The 15535-nt window shown below is 42.2% G+C and overlaps 1 protein-coding gene across 7 annotated transcripts in view; it reads left to right on the top strand.

The window, feature by feature from the left end:
- Positions 1-15535, top strand: part of LOC134793779 (polypyrimidine tract-binding protein 2) — a 635946-nt gene that overhangs the window by 411223 nt on the left and 209188 nt on the right. For 3 of the 7 annotated variants that reach the window (XM_063765450.1, XM_063765446.1, XM_063765448.1), the window contains one exon: positions 13885-13941. The exons of the other annotated variants lie outside the window; for them this stretch is intronic. In XM_063765450.1, coding sequence (XP_063621520.1) covers positions 13885-13941 — 57 coding nt within the window. Of the gene's footprint in view, positions 1-13884; positions 13942-15535 lie in introns of those variants that run through there. 7 annotated transcript variants of the gene reach the window in all.

Genomic DNA, 15535 nt, shown 5'->3' with positions numbered 1-15535 from the left:
TAACCGTTTAGCTTCACAATCTTCACATATATTTTTCTGTTTTCTTGTTTACTAGTTCAGTTGGCATCAGGCGGGCGTCGTTTCTAGTCTCATTCCTTCGTATTCTAAGCAAACATTATGGCGAGTACAAACATTTGAATCGCAACGGAGCGTTATTCATTCCTATCGATCCGTCGATACATTTTTATTCATTTCCTTTGGTTTTTATTCCCATATTTGCAGTAGTTTCCCTTTTGCGACGGTATTTTTGTTCCGACTGTCCACTCCGTAAGCCAATACTGTTGAACGTGGTGGCCAAATGAAAAATAAGCACACCCAGATACAGGTGGCTTGGTAAAATGAAAGAAACTTGAATATTTTAAAACGGTGCTATTTGAAATTCTGAGAAGAATTTCGGGAATAATGAAAGCTGTTTCGTTGTTTACGTACAGCTGCATTTTTCTTTTGTAATATTAACTAAGACAATACTTTCTTTAATAAAACTATATAAGAAAATATTATTGCACTCCGCGTAACCTTCCGAAAATTATGATAAAGGAAAAAGGTAAGGTAAACGCCCTAGCTGTGCTCGACTCCGTATCATACTGGGACAGTGACCAGCACTTCGACGTATACCTTAATTGATTTATTGGTATTTTAGGTGAAATTTATTTCCGAAATATATTATCATAAAATATACTAAGTAGACTTAATAAAACACGTTACATAATACCATGCTTACAGCACCGATGCTAAAAATAGGCAAAAAGGGGCAAGGGCACTGCAAAAACCGTGAAAGCCGTCTGCACCGGAAGGCGGAAAAATCCGCCCGGTTTTATGGTCGATATGTTAATAAACATTCGACGTGCCCCGAATCGAGATAACTGCGCGCCAAACTTAAATACGTGTATGTAATAGAAGCGGTGTGAGGACTTTTTAGCACTCGCTTTAATCTTAATAAAAGTGTTCTCCGTGTTGTAAAATTTTATGCAGGAAGACAACATTATGTTGATTTACTACTAAATAGGTAATAGTAATTTCACTTATAATTTTAAAGCTGAAACGGGACTTAATAAATGCATTTACTTTTATTATTTGGCCTGACGTATCGAACGTGACATTGCGTTCGTGGTCACAGGCAGATGAGTCTGAATAAGAAATATTTTCAAGGGAAAATAGCCAAGATTACGTCAAGTTACCTGCACAAAGTTTGGTAATTTCACACAAGTTTTGTTGACGACTCGACTCGCCTGCGCTCACGCAGCCAATCCGAACACACGGCCAGATATCGAGCACGTGTGGCCTTTACTTCGAACTGTGCACTGTATAATTTATGTTCATTACTTGCAAGTTATTTTCAGATTCATTTCCTTACGGCTGTGAATAGCCGCTGTATTTTTAACGATCACAATAGACCAGCGCGTTTTTAATGTAGAATGCTTGAATTTTAATCGGAAGAGTTTCGATAGCGTTAGGTACTTAATACGGCGATGGATTCATTGTCTTATTGCAATCCTGTATAAAACATTAACGCCAATTTATGGAATTTGGTTGCATTATCTTAGAATTCTTTAGCGAGGAACTACGTTAAAATTAGAGCTATACGAGTAGGTACTAAACTACCAACTACTACTACTGTGGAGTGTAGACTGTAGCTTTTCGTGATGTGGGGGTTCGTTGGGAGAAGCGTAGAAATCCGCCGCTGGAACGCGCTGGCCGCTGTGCTGTCTCGAAGTCCGCTATACCTCCATTTACCGGTATATGTGTTGTGTGAAATGAAAACACATATATTTGATTTATTCACTTGGAGAGTGTTCAGGCTGGTATGAGTGAAGCTCTCTTGATGTCTCTGATATCTCTGAATAAGCCACGAAACGGCTCTGCCTTATATAGTAAAACACAAGGCCGTTTGGTACCTTCTTCAACTAGTGGGTGTATCATGCAGAGTCAGTAATGTATATTTTTGCCAATCTCGTTAATTATAAGCACGTATGAAAGGAGCACGAATCCTAGACTTATAAATAGGTACAATATTAAGCACGTATGAAAGGAGCATGAATTTCTAGACTTATAACTAGATATAAAACATTCCACGCAATTCATTTGACATAATATACGAGCACAAAGTAAAACATGATATACTAAAGTAAAAATAGTAACCTAAACGTAGAGACTAATTAAACACATACATGAACCCTAATAGCTATTTACGACAGTCTCCCCCACGTGTGCCAACACCGTCTTCATGCGCGGAGTAAATGGGGATAAGTCTAGAAATTGGGCGGCGGACGTCACCTGCGCGTGTGCGAACAATGGCCACTCTCACATGACCATCTGGGCCAGGAAATAGCTGGGCGATTACGCCTCTGGGCCACGTTCCTCGTGGCATGGAGCTATCCGCAATGATGACTACGTCACCTTCATGCAGTTTTCTCACGTTTTGGTGAGCACCGGGCCTGGGGAGGAGGCTGGGTCGGTATTCCCGCTGCCAGCGCCTCCAAAATTGGTCGGCTAGCGTTTGCGCTGTTTTCCACGAAGAGAGCGACATAATTGCGTCTGTGAAGACACCCAGTGGCGACATGGCACTTGATCGACCGATTAGAAAGTGATTCGGCGTCAGGGCTTCGATGTCTAAATCTGGATTCACTGGTGTCAACGGTCTGGAATTGACTATGTGCTCTGATTCTAGCAGTAAAGTATGTAGAACTTCTTCGTGGGGTGCTCTTTCTTTCAGTACTACTTTTAATGCGGTTTTAACGCTGCCCACGAGCCGTTCCCAGGCACCGCCAGCGGAGGGGTTGCCGGGTGGAATTTTCTTCCATTTTATGGCTCGCTCGGTCAAGAAGGGCTTGAGACTGTCGGGCAGCGTGTTTTTGGCCTCTGCCAGTTCTCTTTCCGCGCCGTGGAAGTTAGTGGCGTTGTCGGAATAGAGAACCGTAGGCGTGCCGCGTCGCGCTATCATTCGGCGTAGCGACAGTATCATGGAGGATGCCGAAAGTGAGGCGGCAAGCTCCAGATGTACAGCGCGAGTTGTGAGGCATGTGTATAATACACCCCACCTTTTCTCGCGGCGGCGGCCTATCGTTATGTGCATGGGGCCAAACAGGTCTACGGCTGCAGCGGTAAATGGCGGCTGATTCACTTTTAGCCTTTCTGGCGGCAAGTCACCTATGGGAACTTTGATTGGCGTTCCCCTATAGGTTCTGCACCATTGGCATTTATGCGTTATGTAGCGAATGCTACCGCGCAGCCCGATAATGTAGTACCTTTGTTTCAACTCGTTGATGACGGTCGCGTGGTTGCCGTGATTGTAGAGTGCATGAAAATGCTGTACTAATAACTTGACGAAATCTTCTTTCGCATGTAAAACAGGCATATGCGTGTTTTTATCGATTCTAGCATTTAGTACGATGATTCCGTTTTTGTCAAGTTGTACAGCGATTTTGTATAGCGGAGATTTCTTCAGGAGTGGCCGCCCAGTTTCCAGAAGCTTCATTTCCTCCGGAAATGCAGCATGTTGACTCCGTCGGATTAGCAATATCTCTGCTAAATCTAAATGCCCCTTATTTATCTCTATATCTGTTTTCTTAGCGAACAATGCGGCTTTGAAAACCTCGGCGGCAACCAGAATACTAGCGGTGGCGCGAACTAATCGCACGAACTTTGAGAACCTACACACCTCCGGCAGGTACTCAAACCTATTCTCCGCGACGCCTACTGAGCATACGAGTTTATTAACGCGTTCCTCGCCCGTATCGGCGACGGGCGTAGGCACTTTTTCGGTCGGCCAATGCTCTTTGGATTTACGTATAAAATCGGGCCCTATGAACCATCGGTGGTTCACTCCAAATTGCGCAGGTACTCCACGAGTCGCGTCGTCAGCCACGTTAGCTGCACTAGGCACCCAGCGCCAGTTGGCGGGGGTGGTAGTGTTCTCGATTTCTGCTAACCTATGTGCTACGAACGTTTTATACCTACGTGGGTCCGAACGTATCCACGTGAGCGCCGTTTTAGAGTCAGACCAAAAATACTTGTCCTTTATTACGTAATCTGACTCCTTGACTATGGTTTCCGCTAATCTAGTAGCTAGTACGCAGCTCTGCAATTCCATCCTCGGAATGCTGACTACCCGGAGAGGTGAAACGCGGGCCTTAGCGGCCACTAACGCGGAGGTTCTAGTCCCCTCGGGGTTGATGCTAACTAAATACACGGCCGCGGCATATATTTTTTCGCTCGCGTCGCAAAAAACATGCATATATGCCTCCCTATTAAATGCGGGCACGTGTCGCGGAATCTCTAAGTCTCGTAATTGTTGTACGTTATCAATGAACGATCGCCAAACGGGTGCGAGTGAGACGGGTATAGGCGAGTCCCAATCGATTCCTGTCCTCCATATTTCCTGCATTAACGCCTTGCCTAAGACGGATATGGGGCTTACGTAACCGATCGGATCAAATATCGACATCGCGCTACTTGTTACCTGTCGTTTTGTAGGTAATTTCTGACCGTTAAGTACGTCTTCGGGCGTATTACGAAAGTTTACGTTGAAACCTAAGGTGTCACGTTTGTGATTCCATTTCAAACCTAAGGTACGTTCGCTCTCGTTCGCGCCTAACAGCGACGTTTCCTGATTGCTATTAACTACGTCAGCAATTACCGCAGGATGGTTCGATGCGAACCCGCGAAGCTCGAATGACGCGCGCATATTCAGATCGTAAACTTCGTTTACTACGCGTCTCGCTTCCTCTTCAGACGTATCGAGGGCGATCAACATGTCGTCCATGTACGTATTCTTTATTGTTTTTTCCGCTGCGATCGGAAATTCTTTACTATGCGATTTTGCGTTTTCGTTTTTGACGTATAGCGCGGTTGTCGGCGACGCTGCCGAACCAAATATAAGCCGCTTCATCCTATATTCTTGCGGTTGGGAGGTACGGTCCTCTCCCCTCCAAACGAAACGTAACGCATCACGATCCTGCTCAATTATTTCGATCTGTAAAAACATCTCTTTGACGTCGGCTATTACCGCGATTTTACCCTCGCGGAAACGCACTAACACGCCGAAAAGTGATTCTAACAGGTCGGGGCCAGCTAACAGCGCGCTATTGAGCGAGCGTCCATAAGCTGTTGCGGCCGCGTCCCAAACTAATCGCATTTTCCCGCGTTGCGGGTGAAAAGTTGGGAAGTGGGCTAGGTACCACGTCCGGGGTGCCTCGGGGGGCGGTCGCGAGTTCATTTTCTCCGCGTAACCTTTGTCGAGCAAGTTGTTCATATGCTTTGCATATTCGGCTTTAAGTTTCGCATCGCGGTCTAGCTTTCGTTCTAGACTGTACAGCCGTTTCAGTGCTTGCGCTCGGTTATCGGGGAGTTTCTCGTCATCTGACCGCCAAAGTAAGCCCGAGCGATACCGTTGCTCCCCCGGTATCTTTTCGCAGGTGGCTTCTAACAAATCTAGCGCACGTTGGTCGGGGTCGGCCCGAGGTAATTTTTGTGAAACGCCTAATGACTCTATGTCAAAATGTCGTTTCATCAATTGTAAGGCCTCGTCATCCGCGGTATTAGGCCTTGCGTGCCCAACAAATTGTACCGCGGCGCGACACGTACGGTCTGGTCCATGCAAAACCCATCCTAGCCTGGTTAAACTCGCGACTGGGAGGTTAGGCGGACCGTCTATAATTTGCCGACTAATGATGAGATGCCAGTTATCTTGGCCTATCACGATAGTAGGTACTGCGGGGGGGGTAACTTAATTCGTCCGCGATTTTAGATAAATGATCGCATTTATCTACCAAGTCTCGCGGCACGCCCTGCGCTCCTAAACCTATATCGCAAACCGTGTAAGTCTCCATCATTTCCATATGTCGACTACAAAAACCCCGTATTGCGACTCGTAACGCATACGAATCTGGGTCCCGTACTACACCGCCTATGCCTTCTATCTCTAATGTTTCACCGCGCACACGAGGTGCGATTCTATCCGCAGTTTCATGTAACATCAACGTCATTGCCGCGCCTTCATCGAGTAGCGCGAGGGTTTGGACGGTACCTAACGGTCCCGACACCTCTACGGGCATGATTTTGAGATACGTCTGCGGCAGTTTAACATTGAGTACTGCTTTGCGTGCTGCCGGCGCACTATTACCGTTCGCGGACCTGGCCGCGCTTAAACCGTGTAATAGTCTACTATGTCCGGCTTCGCACTGATTCATGCCACACGCGACATATTTACATCCAAAAAGTTTACGGTGATTCGCGCCTAGACATCTAAAGCACAATTTAGCTCCCTTTGCCAAGTCCCAGCGCTCAGGTATGGTCGCGGCTAGAAATTTCGAACACTCCTTAACTTCGTGTTCTTTGCCGTTGTTACATATGGCGCACGCTTCGTGCGAGACAGAGACAGACGCTATCTGTCGCTTGGGCTTAGCTCCGGTTGACGCTGGCTTTTTCTTTAAATTGCCATCGCGGTGCTTTACTTGAGCTACGGTCGATTTATTAGTACGCGATCTATTTCCCGTATCACGTGTGTATGACTCGCGGAAATCTGACTCCGAATCCGAACTATAGTCGCGAATGGACGCGGGGGCGCGGGGCCCAGCGAGAGCGCGGCTCGACCTGCTGGGCTCGCGCACAGAAGAAACCGCGTTTCGTTCATTTCGCGATCTATCATACGCATCACGGTAGAACGCGGGGTCGCGAGACCTAGAGAGAGCTTGGCTCGATCTTCTGGGTTCGCGCGCAGAGGAAACCGCGTTCACTGCATTCCGTGATTTGTTGGACGGCTTATATCGGTTTATGCGCTTGGCCGCAGTACTAATTTCGTTAAGAAACTCGGAAATTGCTACTAACCCGGGTGTTTCTACGTTAGACTGCCAGTATTTGGCCCATTCATAGCGCACTATCAGATTTAATTTATCCACGATTTTATTCACGAGCTCAGGCGCGTGCAAGTATTTCTCTTGACGCAAGGATCTAATGGTGGCGACGGCATTCGCTATATGCGCGGCGAATGAGGCTATATTCGAATTGTCTTCGGATAAACGCGGCATGCGTTTAATATTATGAATTTCCGTAAGAACAATCTCCTCAGGGTCGCCGAACTGCCGTTCCAGCGCTTCCATTATTTCGTACGGATCCTGAACCGTGTACATTATTGATTTTACGGCCGTCCGAGCTTCGCCCTTAAGTGCGCGCCTAATCCGACTGACGTTATTGACGGCACTAAACATGGGCGACGTATCTTCGAACTCTGCCCTAAATGATATCCACTCGGTGATATCTCCGCCGAATGCAGGTAATTCCGGCGGTTTATGGTACATTGGCGCGTAGGTACCGTGCGGTACCTCTAAAACGCGCGGGGGCGGTCTGCTAGCCCGGTCGGCGGCGGCACGCGGCGGCGGCTGCGCGGTCTTTTTCGGCGGCGGGAATTTAACGTTTTCTTTCGCGACCTCGTGCTGTAACCTAGCTTGTCGTTCTACCCAACTTCTAGTACGTTCTTCGACGGTCGCGTCACTGCTGCCGACAGACTGCGCCTTCAGTGGCGCAACCTGCGGCCGCAAATTTGCAGTGACGGACCCTTTCTTAGAAGCTTCGACGGTCGCGTCACTGCCGCCGCGAGACTGCGCCTTCAATTGCGCAATCTGCAGCCGTAAATTGGCAGTGTCGGACTCGGTCTTAGCAACGACTAGACGGGCTTTATGAACCTCGAGCTCGGCCATTAGCACGGACAATTCATTGTCGCGTTCCCTAACCGATTTGCGATTCTTTAATTCGCGATTAGACGGCGCCCGCGACGGCGGCGGCGGCGCATCGGCGTCTTTATTCACTAGCGTATTCGACCTACTACGATTTACTACGGTGGCGTCTAACATCTCCGAGTGTACCGACTCGGTTCCACCGGTAGCATTCGGGTTGCCACTGGTGCCATTGCTCCACGTATTAGTCTCGTTGGACGTAGTCTTACCAGACGAGGGGGTAGGGGTATCCATGTTCGGTGCGGGCGCAGGTGGGCCCTTGGTGCGTGGTCGTAGGCTCCTTGCTTCCTTTTCGGACATCTTTCTGGCTGGAACCACTTCACTTAACACACGCGGGGGGTCCCTAACTTGACCTGCCTATGCCTATGACTGACCGTTGCCGTGCGCAACGTCAGTGCCCTAAGCGTGGATCCCTCGTGGCACTGAATCTCCCGCAATGGCAAAGTGCTATGCCTAGAACGTTCGAAAGCAGTGTGTGGGCATCAACCATGTGACACATGCAACGAAAGTTGCCAGGACACGTGAGCGGAGATTAATCTACGACGCTGCACGGTCCGTCCGGCAAGCCGGTAAATGGGTTACGGAAAGGTATAGGGTTTGGGTCTAAACCGAAGCGAACTTCTAGGCTCAGCGCGTCCTTTATTCTTTCTTGCCGTCTGAGTCAAGCAACGTTCGCTTAAAACTCAGCGCGTACTTGTTTCTTTCTTGCTGTCTGAGTTAAGCAATGTCGCTTGAAACTCAGCGCGTACGTTTTTCTATCTTGATGTCTGAGTTAAGCTATGTCGCTTGAAACTCAGCGCGTACGTTTTTCTATCTTCATCCGGCTTCAAAAGGACCAAACTGTGGAGTGTAGACTGTAGCTTTTCGTGATGTGGGGGTTCGTTGGGAGAAGCGTAGAAATCCGCCGCTGGAACGCGCTGGCCGCTGTGCTGTCTCGAAGTCCGCTATACCTCCATTTACCGGTATATGTGTTGTGTGAAATGAAAACACATATATTTGATTTATTCACTTGGAGAGTGTTCAGGCTGGTATGAGTGAAGCTCTCTTGATGTCTCTGATATCTCTGAATAAGCCACGAAACGGCTCTGCCTTATATAGTAAAACACAAGGCCGTTTGGTACCTTCTTCAACTAGTGGGTGTATCATGCAGAGTCAGTAATGTATATTTTTGCCAATCTCGTTAATTATAAGCACGTATGAAAGGAGCACGAATCCTAGACTTATAAATAGGTACAATATTAAGCACGTATGAAAGGAGCATGAATTTCTAGACTTATAACTAGATATAAAACATTCCACGCAATTCATTTGACATAATATACGAGCACAAAGTAAAACATGATATACTAAAGTAAAAATAGTAACCTAAACGTAGAGACTAATTAAACACATACATGAACCCTAATAGCTATTTACGACAACTACTATTACTATTACTACTACTATTTCGTGATACACATTTAATGATTTCTTCTTTTCTTGCTTTTGTTGTCTGTACATGTTCGTACATGTTGTGTGATCGTCACGAATCCGATCAAACACGAGGCAATAATCAGGTGCAAGATCCATAGAATCCTATACGTAAAAAATGTTATTAAAATTCCATAAAAGCCCTTGTTGGTTCATTAGTAAACTTGCGTTATGCAATGTTCGAAACTTAATAAACTTAAAACAATATCGGGGAAGATGCGTTGTCAAAAGTTCGCAAACTTGAGGTGAAACAGGCACCCGGCGAAGTTATGCCCCTGTTAGGCATACATAGGTCTGATGTTGTATTGCTCGTAATAATCACGGGTATCTGTTCTATTATACTGTGTTAGTGGTTTCAAAGCTTTAGTACTCATGTGACCATTTCTGATAGATTTATGTATCTAATATACTTAAGTGTTATATAACTTTAAGAGCGCCCTGTGCTCGCTATACACGGATACATTTTAAAATTATCCATGTATAGGGAACTGCAAAAATTGCATAGACACATTATGAAAGGAATTCATTCATAAAGTGGCCATGCACTTTTGCACGGGAGTACAAGTTTCTGTTATTTTGCTTATGCGGCACAACCCCAACGATATTGTCTTTGTATATGCATCGACTTTAAATTACTTCCTGAAGATTTCATGTTTTTGTTATTGTACAAGAAAATTGTATTTCTTTCACTATGGTCAAAACGTATGCTATATTATCAATATACGGCACCAAAATTAAATGAAATCGGTTTAGTTTCAAATGCATACTTTTCTCCAAATAGTTCTACGACAAAGACTTTTAGAGGGTCAATTGAATTGCGCAAACATCAGAAGAAAGTAAACAATCTATTAACTACAAATTAGTTTTCTTAGTCAACATTTCTTTTACGTTCAAAGTAGAAATTCGGGATCAGGAAAGAATTTCGGTATGTCGGGGACGACGACGATATCACCAATCTCCCTCCTTTGATCACAATACTGCTTGGGGGTTGTACTTCTAAATAATTCAGAACATTCTCGTTGACTCTTATTAGACTTAGAGGTAAACTTGTGATGTATTTGATTTCAAAATTAACAGAAAAGGAGACGGACACTTCTTCATACAAACGTAGTCCCCATTTTCATCTCTGAACACTATGGAAAATATTTTTACATAATTTTATGTATTTTAACCATAGCTATGCCTTTACGTTTGATTTATTTAGATTTTTTGATTATTTTAAAAATTAGGAGCGTTTTTGATTATAGTAAAAATTTGGAGCGAAAAACAGTTGTCATACAAATTTTCAAATGCTCCTAACTCTTATAATAATTAAAAATTATAAAAAGAAATCAAACGTAGGGGCGTAGCTGTGGTTGATATACAACAAATTGTGTCAAAATATTTTTAATAATGTTAATATCCAGATAGGAAAATGAGGACTACGTTTGTAGTTTAGAATTCGGGCGATTTGAGGATTCGGGCGGTTCTCGGGTTATGCCCTCCAATTTCTCTAATTTCGTCTTAAATTGTATAACCACCATTTAAAAATTTAAGCTTGTACTCGTATAGTCAAATTTTGAATTTTATTATTTACTAAGTGTAAAACAAACTAAAGCTGTAAGATGCGTATCAAAGTAAGCCACGTGTCTTGTGCATAAGTTCGGAACATCCTCTAGGGGATATGTAATGCACAACTTGGAGAAAATTCTGACTGTTTCATAGACTTGAGTGGCAGCCAGTGTACTTAGCACATCATCCCCGTAACGAGTATGTTTTTGTTTCCACTTTATGTATCTAAGTAGAGTAGGTATATCGTTTACTACTAGTAAAACAATATACGTTCAGAAGCAGTGAAAATGGGTGTATTTGCTCTTAACTACATTTGAAATATAGACACATTAAATTACTATGTTGTTTAACGCCTAAATAGTTATCTACTAACTAATCTAATCTAATGCACAAAGCCTCTAACTTCGTTTCATAATTGATAATTATGTTCAGCATAATAGATTTGCATAGTACCTACTAGTGTACTTAGCGCTGAAATTCTTCTCTCGTAAGTATTATTAGTATATTAGTATTAGTAGGTACATGGGGTAAGGCCTATGTGGGTAGTGTCCTTGCCTATAAAGCCTATGGTCGTGGGTTTAATTCTAAGTAAGGGCATTTATTAATGTGATGAGCAGAGATATTTGTTCCTGAGTCAAGGGTGTTTTCTATGTATTAAGAAAAATAAAACAAAAAACATATTTATATATTATATAATAATGTATCGCTATATTAAGTTTAATGTGGGACTTAGTCAATTTGTGTGATAATCTCTTTTAATACTTATTTATTTAAACTCTCATTAAATTATAGAAGGAGTCAAATTCTCAAATCGTTTTGGGGGTAGAATGCGTTCGACTAAATAATTGGATTTTGTAATCATTCAGTGCCTATAGGATATACTAGGTAGGTACTTTTCAATATTGTAACCAATTTCAGCTTTATATTTGGTTTCATTTGCCCAATTACTAAATGAGATTGTTTTGACAGGCACTCTAAAACTGCCTTTACAATGCGCTCCAGGACCTACGAGTTTTTTAAGAATACCTTTGAGTTTTAGCTGCCTGTATCTTAATGAAAGAGCACACGAAATCACAAATTCACTCCAACTTTTCAACATCCCAACTGTCTCAAAACCCCGAATCTTCCGATGTTACGTCATAATAGACCCGTAAGGGTTTCAATGCCAATTCTGTGACTTGAACCCGGCGAGCTCGCGCTCGGCGGCGCGCGTAACAGGCGACAAGTGGCGCCGTGTCATATACCAGGTGTAAATATTTGTTACGCTTGTATTAACTACGTTTTTCGACAATGTTTTTTAATGATTTGGGCATTTTTAAAGGTTAGCTTAAATTTTGTGTAAGTTACATATTATTTTACCTGAAGAAGAAGAACTGAGAAGCGCTGGTGGCCTAGCGGTAAGAGCGTGCGACTTGCAATCTGGAGGTCGCGGGTTCAAACCCTGGCTCGTACCAATGAGTTTTTCGGAACTTATGTACGAAATATCATTTGATATTTACCAGTCGCTTTTCGGTGAAGGAAAACATCTTGAGAAAACCGGACTAATCCCAATAAGGCCTAGTTTACCCTCTGGGTTGGAAGGTCAGATGGCAGTCGCTTTCGTAAAAACTAGTGCCTACGTCAAATCATGGGATTAGTTGTCAAGCTGACCCCAGGCTCCCATGAGCCGTGGCAAAATGCCGGGATAACGCGAGGAAGAAGAAGAAGAGACATATTATTTTACCTTTTATGACGAAACACGCGATTGACATTAATTTTCAGTACTGTGACCACTTTTATGTAATTTAGTAGCTGACCAGCCATAAAATTACTCATTAGCTAGAGTCTGTTCGGAAAGAGAAGAGTCGTGGAATGTATTGGGCCCAGTGAACGGAAATTTGGGCCCCATACATTCCACAACTCTTCTCTTCCCGCACAGACTCTAAATGAAAATGCCTTAATTAAGTGATCACTTAAATTAAGTCGTTCACACATATGATTTTATTTTGTGATTGTTTCGCGAACTGTGTTGTTCAGTTTTGATTTTTTACTAAAAACTAGCTAAAGCAAATTTTCGCTTTTGTGAGCTTCGTAAATTAATCTCTTTTCCATAGAATTTTACCTGTTTTGCTACCGTAAAATAACTAAAACCTCAATGAAACACGAAATCATATGTGACCAAAGCGTCGTCAATGCCAATGTTTGAAACCGTGCCAATTAAGTCCGCCGATGGGCCAATGTTCACTAAAAGCTCGACGTTTCGCCTCACGATTCATAGGGGTGGGGGCAACCGGCCACAATCTCCGTTTAACTTCATTATGAGAGTGAATTGCTAAACGTTCCTATTGTTGACCAGGGTATACTCTGTCCCGGGTTTAAGGGGTGGTTAGTCATGCAAATAGGTATCGACTCGTCTGCCCTTGGGAAACTAGTGTGATTAACTGCTTTGATTCTGGTTATTGCTTTGAGAGAATTGATTTTTGACTAGTGTTACCGAATACAACGGATGGACTGTAATAACTTGTATTTATTTGCGTGAAATGTGTGTTTTGATAATACCTTTTTTGAAGTAATGTACTTTTTTGGGTTTCGTAATCGAAATTGCAATAACAGAATCCTCAAAGTTTTGACATATCCGTCTGTCAGTATGTCAGCTGACTAAACGAAACTATAAAATAAAATGTCATTAAAAATTTAAAATCACTACTAAATTTCACTAAAACCAAGCTTAAGATATTCTCCTTTATCTATAGTAAAAATCTCTGTCAACGTAGTTTTGGACCTTTCTGTACCTATATTATTTTGATCTAAAATTACTAGGTATATAAAGTTAGTATCAGCCCCTCAAAGGCGTTATAGTTGATCCTGCTTCGTTATTCATGTAGTAAATTCAGTATTCTATAAATATAACAATAAGACGCTATGCAAAACATGTACTGTTTTATTTACACCAGTACATCTGATCCCCTTAAGGATACACCAACAGCAGGTAATCAATCTTAAAGCAGGGAAGGTTCATTCCATTCCACTAGATGAAATTACCTTTAGATTCCCCTACACTTTATTGCATTATAGCTATAGACTAAATAATACCAACGTAAAAGCTATTGGAATCACTGGCAGGCAAGTAATTAGTTTTTTTTTTTCGTTACAGGTGAGTGAATCTTCACTACTTGAGTGCAGCAACGGGCGCTACATTGCGTCCGAAACGGTAAGTACACACAGTTTCATCTTTATTTATCTATATTTGGGTTGTTCCGCATGAAAAGCGACTTTAGGGCAAGTAGCAAAATCCATATTGGAGCTTCTCAATGAAAATATAAGAAATAAACGCCCTTACGTGTCTTTTTGTACTGATCGACATAGTTTTTTGTAAAGTATCCGCAAGATTTAGAAATAATTTTATTTAAGAATAGTATATACCTATTATTCAATAAATGAGTTCAGTAATTTCGTAACTATATAATAATGTTAATAATAAAATCATCAGATAGTCTGAATGTTTGCGGTCGCTCTACATTTATTTGCTCCGTAAATAAATCGTTCCCAAAGAGCCTTTTATTTATTTTACGTAAATACATGCACATACATTTATAAAAAATTTACCGATTTTTCCGCTTTGCAAATGTCGAGTTCTGATAGCTTAAATCTAACCGTTTATAGGAAAAAATATATAAAATAATATTTTCCACAAAAATGCATTTATTTTGTACATGTAAACATAAATATATTTACACACCGGGTGATTTCGAAAAGTGCTTCCGGTTGAAGTAAAATCGAAAATGCTCGTATAAGTGTACAATTATCCGTTTATATCCGAAAATTTATTGACGAAAACTGGCGTAACTTTATTGGATACAAATACCTGTGTACCTAATTTAGGAATTATTAAAATTGTATGTCAAGAAAGACTATTCAGCAAAATTAATATAAAATTGCCTGCGCTCCTCTCTAGTGAGTACAACAGTAAACATTTTTCAATTTCCATTTTCTTTGACTATTTAACCTCAGTCGCAAACGTTTAAAACTATAAATAAAATATATTTTTCTCGTGCCTGTAACGAGTTTTTTACTTTTATGATATTTTGCAAATATTATTATACATATATTTAGCTAACCTACATATTAAACCCGGACCCGGGTACGTCCTTAAACTACGTCCAAGACCACCGGTGGACGGGCAGCAGCGTCCCTCAAATTCGGTGTACTCGACTGCGATCGCCAACCCGCCTGCCAAGCCATATTAAAATCTCAATACCTACCTTTCTTAAAATAAAAAGTCAGCTAATAAGCCCTACTTGCTGCTAACAAGTTATAAGGTATAATAGTCGTACCCTTTAAGTTCGTCGCCTGTACTTCACAGTTTATAGGACTGCGTAAGTTTCTACATAAACTTTTTCCTTTAATCCGACTTTCAATGCTTATCTAGTCGAAATGAAATTTTCTTATTTCACTAATGAGTCAGGCAAAATAAGTTTAAATCAAAACCAGTACTTGAAAGGATACACTGAATTTAAAAAAGCGAAACATATGTAATTTTTAAAAATTAATCTTAAAATACTGTTTATATTATATATCTGTAAAAATCTACTATACCTACTAATATTGTCTCGATTCGTCTACATAATTCTTTACGTTCAGTATTCGTTTTTTTTTAAGTTTTTAATACGAACTCTTTCCATCTATTATTGGCCATACTGGTCATGTCCCTCATCCCATGAATATGCAAATTTAACGTTTATAGAGGTAACACAAATACTGACTGAGGGCGGTCTTTACATTAAATTTAAAAAATCTCATCCTAA

The sequence above is a fragment of the Cydia splendana genome, chromosome 9 (genome assembly GCF_910591565.1).
Source record: "Cydia splendana chromosome 9, ilCydSple1.2, whole genome shotgun sequence".
Classification (NCBI taxonomy): Eukaryota; Metazoa; Arthropoda; class Insecta; order Lepidoptera; family Tortricidae; genus Cydia; species Cydia splendana.
Note: the sequence above shows the minus strand (reverse complement) of the source record. Positions and strands in the feature narration are given on the sequence as shown.